The 15392-nt window shown below is 39.2% G+C and overlaps 1 protein-coding gene and 1 pseudogene across 6 annotated transcripts in view; one reads left to right on the top strand and one right to left on the bottom strand.

Moving 5' to 3' along the window:
• The window catches only part of LOC146545276 (uncharacterized), a 45188-nt pseudogene extending 35020 nt beyond the window's left edge, over positions 1-10168 (top strand). The window contains exon 17 of the transcript XR_014885065.1: positions 5662-10168. The product of XR_014885065.1 is annotated as an uncharacterized LOC146545276 (transcript). The remainder of the gene's footprint in view (positions 1-5661) is intronic.
• VEZT (vezatin, adherens junctions transmembrane protein) overlaps positions 1730-15392 on the bottom strand; it is a 57584-nt gene continuing 43921 nt past the window's right edge. For 2 of the 5 annotated variants that reach the window (XM_085223224.1, XM_085223234.1), the window contains exon 12: positions 12947-13990. In XM_085223224.1, the coding sequence (XP_085079350.1) occupies positions 13398-13990 (593 nt within the window). In that variant the 3' untranslated portion in view covers positions 12947-13397. The other 3 variants (XM_085223241.1, XM_085223252.1, XR_014883161.1) reach the window with 2 other exon arrangements.

Raw genomic sequence — 15392 nt, 5'->3', positions numbered from 1 at the left:
GCTCCTAGCTATTAGGTCACAGATAGCAGGGCACAGAAAATCTGTGCCTTTTGTGCACTTCTTTTTAAGTTAAGAAAAGAATGCATCTCATTTGTATTGAGCATCAGAAAACAGCACATTCTAGACCATTCTCCTCGGAAGGAAGCTTATTGCTTCATGTGCACAGAAATCAATTACTGGCATTGTAGAGAAAACAAGGATCAAAATCGGCAGGTAACTGGCAGCATTTTCAAATACATTAATTACTGGCATGATATGCTTTCCCTCGCTGTCAGCGATAAGCTGCAGCCAGGACAGATTAGCTTTAGGCTGGGTGTTTTTGCAAACGCTTCTCTGAATGACTGGAAAAGCTGCAATGGTGTGTGAAATTCCATGTGCAGATTCTTGTCTACACAAGAATTTTCTAAATATTTCCCACTGTGGCACCTTCCTTAAATGCAGCTTTCCAAGTGAGTGCATGCAGTCATACACACAGGCATTTGTGAAACCTACAGCTGAGTGTAACTGATGTCACAGGTTGTCACAGAGCCAGCACAGTTACTCTGCGTGTGTTTCTGCTCCTTGCTACCACAGCACCATGACAAGAAATCCTCAAATGCCACCACTGGGACCTTCCACAAGAGTCTTTTATGCACAGGCTGTGAGGACATGAGCAGGTGCAACTGGAGGCACAAAAAACAGTCTAAATGAAGGAGAAGGTGATGAAGAGCCGGAGAAAAAGCCAAGGCTAGGTGACATAGCTGTTTCCATACACTCTCATACGGTGCTAAAGAGGTGATTAATTTCATCCTTCACTAAGTGTCTAATTATAGACAAAACAGTAGTTTCTCCAAGAGTGGATGCTTATGGTATTTTCCCTCTTGTCAGCCAACATACTGACTTCAAAAATTGCCAGATACTCAGCATATAGGTAGGTGCATGTGCACATTCTGTTCAACTACTTACTTGATTTCAATGCCTCAGGCTCTTCCTTTATACCATGCCATGAAAACAATGATATTGAGAATAAGACAGCATACCAAGGAAGATCTTGCACTGCTAAATGGGGATTAGCATCAGTGGAATACTGAAGTTTCTGCTTTTCATGGGGAGGATAAGCAGAGTTGTATCATTTCTCTACCTGTTCACAGACTTATTTCTTGCTGGACAGCATTTTCTTCTTTGCGAAACAGTTGTTTCTCTACTGGAAGTAAGCAAACAGATTCTGATCTCTCTTGCTTCATTTTTCCTCTTCGTATGCCTGGAAGATGAGTTAAGCATGGAGACAGCACAGAGAACTGACTGGCTTAAGTTGAAGGCCACATTTCTAGAAACAAAGTGCCCTTAGATTCCTCTCTCATTCTCTCTTCAAATCTTGCTTCATTCCAAGACCACATCTTTGCTGACATACACCATCAGAAACTACCAGCAATGAGACTTAACATGCTTCATCTCTCAGTACATTTTTTGTGTATTGTCCACCTGTTTACCCTATAAATAGCCCACTGTAAGTTTCTTCTTTTCCATCTTATAAAAGCATGGGCTGCAAAACAACCATAGGGAAGCTGAATACAGTGCACTAGCAGTGACAGTAATTACATGTTGGGATCAGTGGAACAGTGTGATAGAGATCTGGACCATGGGCTTTTTTAAGGCTGGTCTGGCTCCAGCCCAGCCAGAACCAGTAGAGGAGACCAGGTCACCTGAAACAATACAAATATTTCCAATATGAAGCAGCACAGAAAAAGGATGAGAAGAACAGGTTTTAATGAGCGAAAGGAGAAACAGAGGTACAGCTGATACAAAAAAGTACACAATATAACACAAGTTTCTAATAAATTAGCAGAGAACTGGAGAACAGGAAGAAAGTTCCAGATGGTTGAAGAAAAGAGGCATACTCAAAAAGATACAATCTTAAGTCTTCATAGATATATATATACATTCGTGGCAGTATAGGAAACGTACAGTTCTTACATAGAAAATATTGACTATCTGAAGTGGTCATATCAATTCCTGAAGAGTATTTGCATATGGTACAATTATGAAGAACACACAGAGGCAAGCATTCAAAAAATCTCCAAGAAAAACACTGTGGAGTCCTCTTGGTAGACAGCTTCTTCTAACAGCAGCAATTGGATCTGTTCAGTATTGCATGTGAAAACAAACAAACAAAGCAGGAAACAGCAAAGAATAAGCAAGACCTTTTGTACTACCAAAAAAGTCACACACCAATTAAGCATCAATATTAAATATGTAAGAATAGATAGTCCTGCCTCACTAAGCATCCCCTTGCCTTTCAAGATCAAACTCCTTGCCTTCTTCCCTGATCATCTCTACAAATTCCTTCCTGGGGACATGAATTAGGTGAGGGTGAGTCATACCAGTGGGAAGAGCGGTCGTTAACCTCAGAGCCAGTACAGGGAAGACTTACAGGAATAGATGTGCAGCATAGCTCCTAACACCAGCAGAACCTATAAGCATTTGTTCTGTTTATAAACCACACAGAATCACAGGGGCTGGAAGGAATCTCAACAGATCATCGAGTCCAAACCCCTGCTAAACAGGTTCCCTACAGTTGGTTGCACAGGTGGGCGTCCAGGCTGGTCTTGAATATCTCCATAGAAGGAGACTCCACCACCTCTCTGGGCAACCTGTTCTACTTTCAAGTCTAAGCATTATGAGTGAGCCACGATGTTTTGGCTAAGAGGAGCCAGTCTGTTGCCACTATTTTGGCACTTCTGGAGCATACAGAAAAAGTCTGTTTCTTAGGAAACATACAAATAGACAATGAGAAAAAGTATCTCTTGCAGGGCACCTAAATCCAGTTCCTAGGTTAAAGATCTACCTGCTATTGGTCTTCTGTTATTCTATTCCTAAAGCCCCACGTACAGAGCCACTTACATAATGCTAAAAAGGATTTTGGTAATAATTACCACATGGTTGCACAGCATATAGGTTGCTGAAAGATTATGGGAAGGTGCAGCCAGAAGCATAGGACACCCAGAAAAACATTCTTTCCTCAGTCAGCACTTACACAGGCAGGAGTAACCAGTGCTCATTACTAAAGTGCTTGTACTAACAAGCCAGCAAAATACACTGCAGGAATTAACTATAGCCAAGATCGCTTAAAATCAATTTCATCTTCAGGATGAAAGTGAAATTACAAAGAAACTTCTGCATAAGAGACTGAACAACAGTGCTGATACAGCATTTATGCAGCAATGCTGTAAAAGCATTCCCTCTTCTATTCAATCATTACTAATTGAAGAATAGGCAAACAATACTCATGTCACCTAGACAGCTGTCAGGGATATGAGATAAAGAGAAAGGGTCACACATGCAATAGTGAAACAGACTTTTATTACAGACCCTGAAGAAATAATAGAAACAAAAAATACTTTCACAATGATTAACATTACAATTGAAAAAATGCTTTCTAAAACTGGCGAAGGACCTCAGGTCCTGTTTCATATCCTTGGGAAAAAAGGAATGATGTAAAATGGGAAAGCAAGAGAACGAGAAAGATGAGAACTGGGGAGAATTTCACAGTCAGGCAGCCCTGTCACAATGGAAGGGCAGAAGCCCAGGAATACAAGTGGAACATGTCCTCCTGCTCCTGGCATCCCAGGACTTTAGTTCTCAAAGCCTTAACGTGGACAGCCCGTAGGCTTCAACCTGCTTTAAAGCACTGCTTATCTAAACCTGCTCGAGGCCGATCTCAACAACACTGTGCTTAAAGCAGTGCCAACAACTGGCAGGCTGGGTGCAGAAGAGGCCCCCAGTGGAGCCAAACCAGATGATTTTTCAGTGCCGTCTAAGGAGAGTGACTGACATCATACTCAGCTTTAAAGAAAAAAAATACGAAGATAGATTTACATACAGCTTGATACAGCAGCACAGCAGGAATCTTTCTATGGCAATGAAATGTAGCTAAAATATAGCTCTTTTTTTAAGAGCTGCTGAAGACTACCAGTCTGGTGAGTATTTCCTGTCTCCACACTGAAGAGGAATTGTAGATCCTTTCCAGCGTCTGAACTTCAGAGCGTATCATGCGTGAATTCCCTCTGTAGCCCTGCCAGAAGTCTCTTGTTGCAGTTTGTTCTTTCAAACATTTCCTCTTATAGCTTAGCTTTCATTTATTAACCAATTAAAAAGCAGCTTATCAAGATTCTTTCTTTTCCTTTGGTTTTCTTGGAAATCCAGGGTGCCCTTAGGCCTTGTTTTGGGAAATGCTAAGACTTAGGCAGGAAATGCTGAGGAATGTGTATTTGTTCAGAGGCTTAAGGCAGGGCAGATGGGCATACAGGCACTCACAGCAGCTCAAGTACGAAGCCCTGGTAAGAGAAAACTTGGTTAAATAGCTTTTCTAACTAATGATGTAAAAGCAGGGTGCATTTTAAGTAATTCCATGCAGCCTACTTGGTAGAAAGTTCTCTTCCATTAGATAAACAAGAATTAAGCTTTTCTTCTGAGTAACTTGAAAGTTTGATAACACAAAAATACGACTTCTTTGCTAGATGAGACTTTCAGTGTGATACCTGGCAATATACATGTACTATATGAAGCGTGTGTGTTTGTGTGTGTGTACATATATGTGTATAAATCCCTTAGAAACAATCCATTAACGCTGCTCGATAAAAATTCAAAATAGTTTGGATTCAGAGGAAATTCAGTAGCAATTGTGTTCTGAACACATAGGCTCTACGGCAGTGGGAAAGGTTTAAGAACAACTGCTTAGATTTCAGAGCTTCTGGAGCTTCCGGGCAGGCAGCTGTGGGGCCAAAGCACATTGGCACAGCAGCTGAGAGCACGTTCTCTCCCCTGCTGCAGGAAAAAGCAAGTTTATTTAGAGGTATTCCTACTCAGCCCATTCTGTGCTCCCTTCCTGTTGAAAAGAACAGGTAGAGTTCATGTAGTGATGAACATGTTAAAGGATCAGGCTTGCTGGGGAGATGTTACCATCTTATGACCATTGAAGAGTGAGTGCTCTGAAGTCCATAAAGGAATAGGAGGGCCAGGTTGAAATGCAGGTAAAGCTCCCTGGAAGGAAAGTCAGGACAGACAAATTACCAGCCATAAGAATCCTTCTGTTTATGACAAGGAATGCATAGCAGTGCCTCCATGTGGGTTCCTTCTAATCTATCACGTCATCAGGTTTAGACAATTTGTTTAGAAACGAAGTAGAAAAGCGGCCAATTTCCTAAAAAAGTTTGTAGCAGAATGCTGGAAGAAAGCTGCTGCTAAGAGGGACCACTGGAGGAAAGAAAACACCTTGCAAAAGCTAGAACTTTGAAAGATAGCTGCAGGATCATCTCAGCCCCTACTCTGTCATCTCAGCACAACTCTTCCCAGAAGTGGTCAGGCCAGAAGAGCTCTTGCTCTACGCTTTTAAGTATGGTGACTAATGGTTATGCTTCTACAGGGAATATACAACTTGGTGCATTATAGAATAGTAACTAAGGTGGGAAACTGAAAAGAAAAACAAAATACCATCGGTTTGCATGGCCTATGAAGAGGAAAGCTGAGAAAGGAAAATTTGATTGGAATTACATGCCACAGGGATGCTGAAACAGAGCAAGATAGAGACAATAAGCCTCAAATGCTTTTGAAGCTTCTTGGCTCCTGAACAGGTTTCTCTGAGTGCTGTTGCATGATGTACACATATCTCCACAACCTTTGCAGACCTCAAGCAAACGGGTGCAAGCAAACTGTGAGCATTCACTTGGGAATACTAAAAGCCTTCAGAACAATGCCATACCGAGCAGCACAAAAAATCACAGCGTGAACTTGTTTAAATTTGACCACCTGCGACTTTGGATGAAAGATCTCTAGGACAATTAATAGACTTCTGGCTTTTATCCCATATTACATTTAAAGCCTTTTATTTTTATTATTTTTAGAAACACACATCAAATGTTATAAACAATCCTAATTTATGGTGCTTCTATTGAGATCAAATGCATGACTGTTAATAAAGACTACTGAAGAATTATATTAAGTACTAACTCTTTTTTTCTTTTTATTTATATAGGAATGGATGCCTTTTTAGTAGCACAAACTAATGGAAAGTATTGGTCACTCTCTATTTGGAAATTTGAGATTATTTTCATTTCTTATCTGTGCAGCTGGAGAAGGTCGGTCAGGAAGCAGTCTTTAAATATTAAGATTTGTGCACAGGTCAAGTTGACTAATGACAGTTATTTTGGGACCTTATATTAAAATCACCACTATTTCCAAAACACAGCCTGGTGTTTTTTCAGCAAGGCAGAATTACATATAAAAGCCTTTCAGAGTATACTGACTTTGCTATATATATATATATATTTTATATATATATATTATTTCTGTTTTGACTGTAGTACTCCCCATTAGGGTGTCTATCTTCTGTTTCAGTTCTCAAGTCAGCTGGGAAAGTCAGCATGCACTTCTAGATCTAGTCATAATCACAGAATCATAGAATGGCCTGGGTTGAAAAGGACCACAATGATCATGTAGTTTCAACCCCCCTACTATGTGCAGAGTCGTCAACCACCAGACCAGGCTGCCCAGAGCCACATCCAGCCTGGTCTTGAATGCCTCCAAGGATGGGGCATCCACAACCTCCTTGGGCAACCTGTTCCAGTGCATCTGGAACCCTCTGTGTGAAAAACTTCCTCCTAATATCTAACCTAAACCTCCCCTGTCTCAGTTTAAAACCATTCCTCCTTGTCCTATCACTATCCACCCTCGTAAACAGCCATTCCCCCTCCTGTTTATTCAAGTACTGGAAGGCCACAATGAGGTCTCCCCGGAGCCTTCACTTCTCCAAGCTAAACAAGCCCAGTTCCTTCAACCTTTCTTCATAGGAGAGGTTCTCCAGCCCTCTGATCATCTTAGTGGCCCTCCTCTAGACATTTCAATGCTGAAGAAACAGAAGAATCAAGCTGTGTTACAAATACTCACACAATATATTTTAAAATCTGAAATTTTTAAGAATGGTGGTATAAGGAACAACTGTGGGTGTCACAGGGTTCAAGGTGAAAATAGTAAGCAAAAAAGAAAAAGACTCAGATGGCAATTTTAATTTTACTCGCAAAAATAATAAGCAGTTCTTAGAGGTCCTATGGGGTACGTGTTGGGTAGCCTAGGCCTGAAGAACAAAATAAAGGAACAAAGCAAGTGAGGAAATTAATGAGTGGCATCGTCCTCAATCAACAGAAAACATGGAGATGAAGTAACACAGGGAGTTGAGTTTTTCCCACCTTAGTACTGACACTAATGATGCAATCTGTGGCACGTAAACCCTGATTTAAATTTGAGCTACAGCATTCCTCCTCATTTCCAAGGTGTGTATTCCTTCCAGCTCCCCTGAGGTGCTACTGGTGCTCTTTCAACCACACTGTGAATTAGCTGAGAGATCCAGCCATACTAAAAGCTAACACTGCAGTACATTTTCAGCCAGCCGGGCTCCTAGATATGAGTGGTTGCAAAAGCCAGACTAAAGGAGGCACTGAGATCACCATGGCAGCCTGGGCCTAGATTGGTTTAAACCGCCATAGAACAGCATCCCATAAAGCAGACTGTCTGTGAAGCCTTTGAAATTTAAATCTGAGGAGGTATAAAGGTCAAAATATGCTGATTGCATAAAATTATTGGTGTTTTGGTCCAATTCAACCCTTTTAAAATAAGCCACTTTGTAACGGAGGAACAAGCCTTTTTCTTCTATTGAATTACAGTCACTGCTCCAAAATCCTGTAGTAATTTCATAAAGTGTGAAATGGGCTAACAGAGCATGTAAGCTGTTGGATCAAATTTTATTCCTACAAACCTGCCAATGACTTAAGAGTTGGCAATGTGACAGGTTAGGCAGACAATCTAAAACAGTTACATACTGAGTAGCTGTAGCTCAAACTGTATTGTTTTATCTGTACACAAAGAAAAAATTCATGGAAGGCAGATTTAACCCTACCTATGGTCATGCCTTATCATCACAGTTTCATTACCACTTACCTGGTTACTGCACACAATTTCCAAGTCAAATATAAATTACATATTTTTTTGCATTTAGAATTCAAGGTGGTAAAAAAAGCACACAGATTAAAGAATTAAATGTAATGAGAATAAAGCACACCTCCAAGCAGTTTGCAAATGAGTCAGAAGCCCTCAGCTTGATCTCCGATACCTACATATTCTCTGTCACATTTTTGTGTGATAATGTATATTGTGATACGTGCCTACTCATCAGAGATCAGAATAGATCTGAAAAGTCAAGCTGGGACTTAAACAAGTGTTGTTTGGCATCTTTAGTTTGTGTGAGACCAGGTGCAGCTGTTGAAAGATCATTTTGATTTAACAACTCCTTGTTTTGTTAGCAAAGAAAAATGCTGTCCAACCAAATCCTGCTGAGAGTGAATAAATATTTCTCCTCCATCAGACCAAATATTTTCATTTATCATCATAGTATCTAGGGATAAAAGATCTGAGAAGATTTTGTTCCTAGATGGACTCAGAACTACTTTAATGGTTCTGTGTTTTATGGGAGGTGATTTTTACTCCATACTCAGCACTGCTGAGGTTACATCTGGAGTACTGTAGCATACTGTGGCCATTATACACCAAAGCACAGGACAGTTTTCTAAGGAAAGCAATCAAAATGTGGAAAACTTGACCTCTGTGGATAAGCCAATGTAAGTGGGCTTGCTCAATTAAAAAACAAACAAACATAATATTGACAAAACTGCTAGCTCATAGAAGATCATAAAAAGATGAGCGCATCATGACACTGGAACTAGTAATAATCAACCAAATGTGAGCCTGAGTAAATTTGTTCAATTGTTCGGAAGAAAATTCCATTGTGAGCTGTTAAGCTGACAGCTACCTCCACTGGCTCAAGAACTCCCTGAGACGCAAATAGTTAGGAAGCAGCTCATCACTACATAAGCTCCCTTTTTCCTACGCTTCTCTCAGCATCTGCTATTAGTCCCTGCCACAGATGATATATGAGAGTGGCCCAACCCTCTGCACTGATCAAGTGCCTTTCTCATACTCTGCTCATTTTTTTCAGACAAGACACTACAAAAAAAACCCTTTTGTCTTATGAAAATCATTCTTCATTCTAAAGAGTAGTTAACCATAGGAACAAGCCACTTGCAGAGCAACCCTTCACTAAACACTTCAAAAGAAGGCCAGCTTAGTATACTCGAGTCTTTGTTCCTGTTTGAAAAAGAAGGCAGACAACAAGATTACAAAGTTCAGTGTAGGCCACCAACTCTATACAGTCCATCATTTATTCTTATGCTTTAAACTAGCAGAGAGATTAGTAAGACAATTGCAAATTCTGCTGTTCAGATGCACATAAAATTTCCAGTGCTGCAAACATAAATGCATTCAGGGCAAAGTCTGAAATGTTAAAAATGGCCACCCTTCCAAATGTCATCTTGAGGTTTTATAACAAAATGCAAGGCTCAGTGATATCTAGGAACCCTCTGTCAGGAGTAAAACTGCCTTATTACTGCAACCAGAAGACCTCTCACGTTTGCCAATCTTGCTTACAATTGACACAGGCATATTCCACTCCATCTGAGAGTCTGTATTGTCTGTAATTCTCAATATATGCTTCCATTACATCAATGTTACTGTTATGTCACAAAGATACACACTAAAAAAAAAGAACCACTACTGTTTATTATATATCTTTGTCCCCATTTAAGTCTTTACCTCCTACCTGTATCTTTAGCTGTAAACTTATGCTACATAAAAGATGTAGTGGTAGATTGAAATCCAACCTAAGAAGCAAATACCATCTTTGGAATGCCTTCCAGATAGATAGGAAGAAAAGAAATTATTTAATTCTATATCTTGCTTGTTTCTTTACAACTTCACAAAGCTCCTAACTGGGAATGGAATACACAGTTATTGTTAGCTCTGTTCTTCAGAAAGAATTTTGGCTGCGATACCCTTTGGCTTGCTTCATTATTTAGTGTGGATTTCCTGATTAACATATTTCAAAAAAGTTACAAAGCGCTAAGAAATAAATGTTCTGTTTTTACAAAAATCCCTACCTACGCTCATGAGCCAAAGAACACGGAACAGCACTTAGACCTTGACACGCTCAATATATTAACACAACTCTTTAGCTCTAATACATGGTTCAGTGTGTTTACACATTATTTTAAATGCAGTAGTAAATAAAGATTACAAAAAAAAAAAATGCTGTCAGGTTCTTAAAGGAATCTACAGCATGTACACTCAGTCCTGTCAGATGACATTATCATAAGGGACTCTGGATCATAACAGACTATATGTAGACAGAACCTAGTTATGAAATAAAAGGAAGCCATGCTTTGTAAGCTGTAGACTGTTAGCCAAATTTTTATGCAGGGAGTATATTCAGTAAATTAAAATAAATGACCTGATGGCAGTTACATATAATGCGATTACGGGGAGAGAAAGCAAGTGAGCACAGATGTTCATTTATACAACTTCTAAGACTGCACTAAGTAAGACCATACAAATCAATTTTCTTGCAGAAAATATATCCGACAAGTAGAAATCAGAGTTTGCTCCAAAAGGCCATACTTTCATACCATTCACAGAGATGAGCATACTCATCTCTAATGTTGAAGTGTAATTTCACAGTACATAGTCTCTGTCAGAAACATAAATGTGAACAATCCTGAGCCTCTTGCAAGTAACACAGTATATGCCAATACAGCTGTTTGAGGGTCAGTGCTGTAATCTGCATAATTGGAATAAGCAACATAAAAGTAAACTCTAAAAAGGCTGTTTTTTTTGGACCAGGTTGACTAAGTAGGCTGATTAATAAGACAGGCACAAAAACTTGTGTTGAACCCATCTGATGGGCGAAAGTGAACAACTAAGGGTAGGTGGGGTTTCTTAGGAGGCCAGTTTCATCACCAAGACCAGCATATTATAAAGCTAGGTCCCAAATGGGCTGGCAAGGTCTGTTTTCCTTCTTTTACTGAGGACTGCAGCAAAGGAATGAAGAACTAGCATCTCTTACAGATGTAAAATCTGAAATCTATTTTAGTAGCATTGCAAAGAACTCATGTGCCTACTGATTTCATCCAAAACTGTGAAAAGAGTTATAACTCATATTCTAAATTTGATTACTTTTCCAAGTTGCTATCACAGCCATCTACACTGTGAACTAAGGTTAGGTGAAAAAAGAATCAGTTTTGGGATACACAGTACCAGATAATAAGATATTGGTAGGTGACCTTGTGGAAAAGCATTAATGGAACATACAGTTAGGCAGTCAGAACAATTAGCTAGGAACAAAAAACTCTGGGCACTTAGTGAAGGATCAAAGATCTCAAGTCAAGGATGAGGAAGACTTATTTTTCAGAAGCATGGGCATTGCTTCAAACACCACTTTTCCAAAACGGTTGTTCTAGACTCGATTGCTTACCACAGAGAAAATAAAATAGTCTTTCATCAACTTATTCTAACCTTTATGGGCCTAGAGAAGAATATATCCTGCTACTTAGAGGAGGCTTAGCTTCTGGATGTACTTTGAGAAGCATCTTCCCTAATCCCACTCCCACTTCCAGTCACCCATCCACTCCACTCAGCTTCCAGTTGCACATAATTAGGAGTACAAAATCCAGTGTTATTGGTTAGTGAAGTACGTCAAAACATTCTTTTTTGTCTATGAGGGAGAAGACAGACATTATATTGTGAAAGAATAGCTTAAATCACATACAACCTTCTCCATAAATTGATATTCAACTGTATAGGAACTGTAGATAAAACGTACATACTTGCAGCATTCACAAAAATTACTAGCAGATGGAGAGTGTGGTTGAAAGAAAGCACATTTCCTGACATATGATCAAGAGTCCCATCCTGACCTGCTGACCTTTGTTAGCTTCCCCACTTCTCAAGACAGCACCCTAGGAAAGATACTCCTCTGAACCACTTGCATCTCCACACCCTCTATTCTAAAAAAATCAGCAAGCCTTAAGAGACAATTAATAGGTAACTGCTGAGGCATTCTGTGACTGCAAGTTTATCCACATCCACACTAAGAGGCTGTTCTCTCACCATCAGAGACATGAGCCCTTTTTGCTTCATTTTGTGTCTGAGAGCAAAAGGAAGAGAAGGCAGGAAAACCATTAACCAGCTCCTCGGTGAGGTGACCATTGCCGTATCAACTTGCTGCTTTTCCTAACACCACTGCAGAAAAAACAACAACACACATAATCTCAAATAGAATCACCAAGGTTGGAAAAGATCCTCCAAGATCATCCAAGTCCAACCATCCACCTACCACCAAAACTTCCCCACTAAACCACATCCCTTAGCACAACATCTAAATGGACAGTGACGCTTAGATGTCAGCTAAGTTACAAGATAGACCTTAGAAAATAGGTAATTCTTGTTCTCTCATGGATCTTAATCACACAGATTATAGTCGTTATCTAAGAGAAAAACGAAAGAACATTAGGGAAAAGCAAATACATCATTTAAGGAAAATACTGTGAAAGTTGTCAGAATTTTGCTTCTGGACAAACAGTAATATACAAATCAAACATTATATTAAGGCTCAATTTATAAAAGGTTAACAAAGGATTAATAGCTATTTTACTAAATAGCTATTTAATTCTCACCTATTATCAATCCAACAAATTGCTTCTACTTGTCTATAGTACCTTATATTGATTAGCTCAAAACCCTCCCTAACGCGTACTACACTTTTCTCTAACATGAATTACAACATTTATGAATCATTTATTAACCTTTCATAAAATTCTATAGAAACCTTAACATGAAGTACGACCAACTTCATGCATTTCAGTCCCATGCCCCAGGCCACATAAAATACAAGACCTTTCAAGTTTTTACTTAAGACTCTGTTTTAGCCAGGAGCACCACAAGCCACAGATTCATCAGTGTCTATAGTGGCTCAACCAACTCACTCTGGACATGAGCAGTGGTGGAGGAAGATCACAGGGAACAGTTCAGATTCTTCCAAAACAAATGCCCTGTTTTTTTTTTTATTGGAACTAATGCTTGATTCCAAGACAACAAAATCGGAAAGCAGAAGACAGTCTGATGTAATTCAATACATTGTTTTCCATTCTTTTTAAAAAAAACAACAACAGCACTTCATGATATAAATAAATAAACCAGAAAACACAAAGGTAATCTCCAAAACTCATCACTAAGATCTTAAAAAGGCAACAGCCAACTGCTTAGTGGTTGCAGCTTAAAGTTATCTTACCTGCAAAGTTTCCACATACTCAGAAGTCCCATTTAGTGTCTCCGACTTAGGGAACAAGACGTATTACATTTAGGTCTCCCAATTTTTTTTTTTTTTTCCATTCAGCATTTTTAACTTCAAACCCCCACATTTAGTTTTTTTGTTTTTCTTTTTTCCTACCAAATTGTCTGTTGTTGGTTTTTAAAAGTTCAGATCAGACTTGTACTTTTCCTTCACTCTCAGAGCCACTACCTTCATTCTCAAAATCTTCCATCAGGTCTTCGTGTTCTTGCCCCTTCCCTTCCTCCTTCTCCTCTTCTTCATCCTCATCCTCATCTCCAAAAGTCTGTTCCAGCATTGTAGTAAAAGAGAAAGACCTGGCAGCAGCTTGTGCAGCCAGACCAGATGTGAAGTTAAAATCTGTTGATATGTGAAGCTGAGCCAGCCTATGCTTTATTTTTGAATGCAGTGCATCCACAGAGGGAGGCTGTGAAACTTCTACTCTATCCGTATCGCTTGGCTTGAGATCTTCAACTTCCCCCTCATACCGATAGCACGTTATCTCTTCAGTCTCTGTAGAAATACCTTCTTCAGTAGGACTGTCTCTGTTTCTCTCCATCTCAGGATCTTCATACAAATATTCTGTCCTGCTTTTATCAGCAGCATTCACTTCTGAATTAGAGTCGCTTTCTTCAGATTTATCACAACTTTGGTTGCAGTCCTGCTTTTCTGTATTTGAATTCATGTGTGATTCCAAATTATTTAGGAGCTTCAATGACTCTACAGGAGACAAGGGTTTCACTGCAGCTTAAAAAGGGGAAAAAATGAATTGATAACTGAAAGCAAGCTGCTATGTATAAATAATATTTGTGTCTGAAAAAATGCAAGATTGGAAGTGTCAAAATGGATTAAAAACCAACCAAACAAAACAAAACAGTAACAACGACAACCAACAACAACAACGAAAAAAAAATCAAAGAAAACCTAAAACAAATTGGTGTTTTCCAGCCACAGAGGTGAAATGAAATGTGATGACTGCTTGTTAGAACTAAGTTTTAAAATGTTTGATATAAAAAGATGGCACAAAACTGATTTTTAACAATGGCATCGAACGTGGATGATGCATTCCATGATCAAGTTAAAAACAGGTAAAATTTCTGCACTGGATACAGATTTGAACTGCCTTTGTTTTAGACAACGGTTTACCTAATCCAATAAAGACAGCTGGTACAGAAAAAAAGTCCTTACACACAATATCTGATCTCACATCACAACATACAAACACAACACGTATTCATACAGCCAGGTAAGATGTCCTCACAAATTAAGTGTGGTTTAATTTAGCCTCTCTTGAAGTTAGTAGCAGCAGCGAGTCCCATTGCCAGCAACGGGATGCTTGCCAGGAAGTCTCTCCTCCCAGTGTTAAGGGTTAGTATAACTTGGTACAATCACTTCTTGAAGAACAGATGTCTCTCTTTTTTAAGATAAACGATACAATGTCCATTTCCAAGTAACAGATTCCCTAAACTGCAGTAGCTCCATTAGAGTAGCAGCACGAACATAAATGAGCGGCAACAGCAGATTCCCAAGTAGCATTTCCCTTTCTAATTCCATTCTGACTTTACCCCTGTAAGCAGAGATGAAAATAACTCTGGGAAATAAGGAAACTTTTCACGGGAAACAAAATGTATGGTATTAGGATTTTTCCATTGCATCCTATTGCAGTCACATTTATTTTAGCTAGTTGAAGGTAGGCGTATCGCTACAGTTGTCACATGGATAATTATTTTCACTAGCACGCAAAGGCTATAAATTAGAATTTGTATTCTATTGTTTGTTTTAAAAATTCATATACTGAAGGAGCACTGGACCAGACTCATTTCAATTACTGAGTAGCTGACCTTGTGATGTGCTCTTTGGGAATATCAACGTGCTGGGAGCTGACCTCTTTTATGTAGAAACCAGCCTCTCCCATCAGTGAACCAAAAACCTTAATAAATGGCTTGCTAGGTGCCTTGATTAAAGTCTCAGCATCTCCCAGGGCTTTTTTTTCCCCCCAAAACAACTGCATATTAGTTTCAGAGCTAAAAGGAGACAATATTAATTATTTTCATAAACCATCCTCATATATTCAACTTTTGTACTGTTTAGAAGGAATCTGTGATAATCCTAAGCAGATGAAAGAAATGACACTTTCCTCACTCCCCAT

This window comes from Meleagris gallopavo, chromosome 1 (genome assembly GCF_905368555.1).
Source record: "Meleagris gallopavo chromosome 1, MGAL_WU_HG_1.1, whole genome shotgun sequence".
Lineage (NCBI taxonomy): Eukaryota > Metazoa > Chordata > Aves > Galliformes > Phasianidae > Meleagris > Meleagris gallopavo.
Note: the sequence above shows the minus strand (reverse complement) of the source record. Positions and strands in the feature narration are given on the sequence as shown.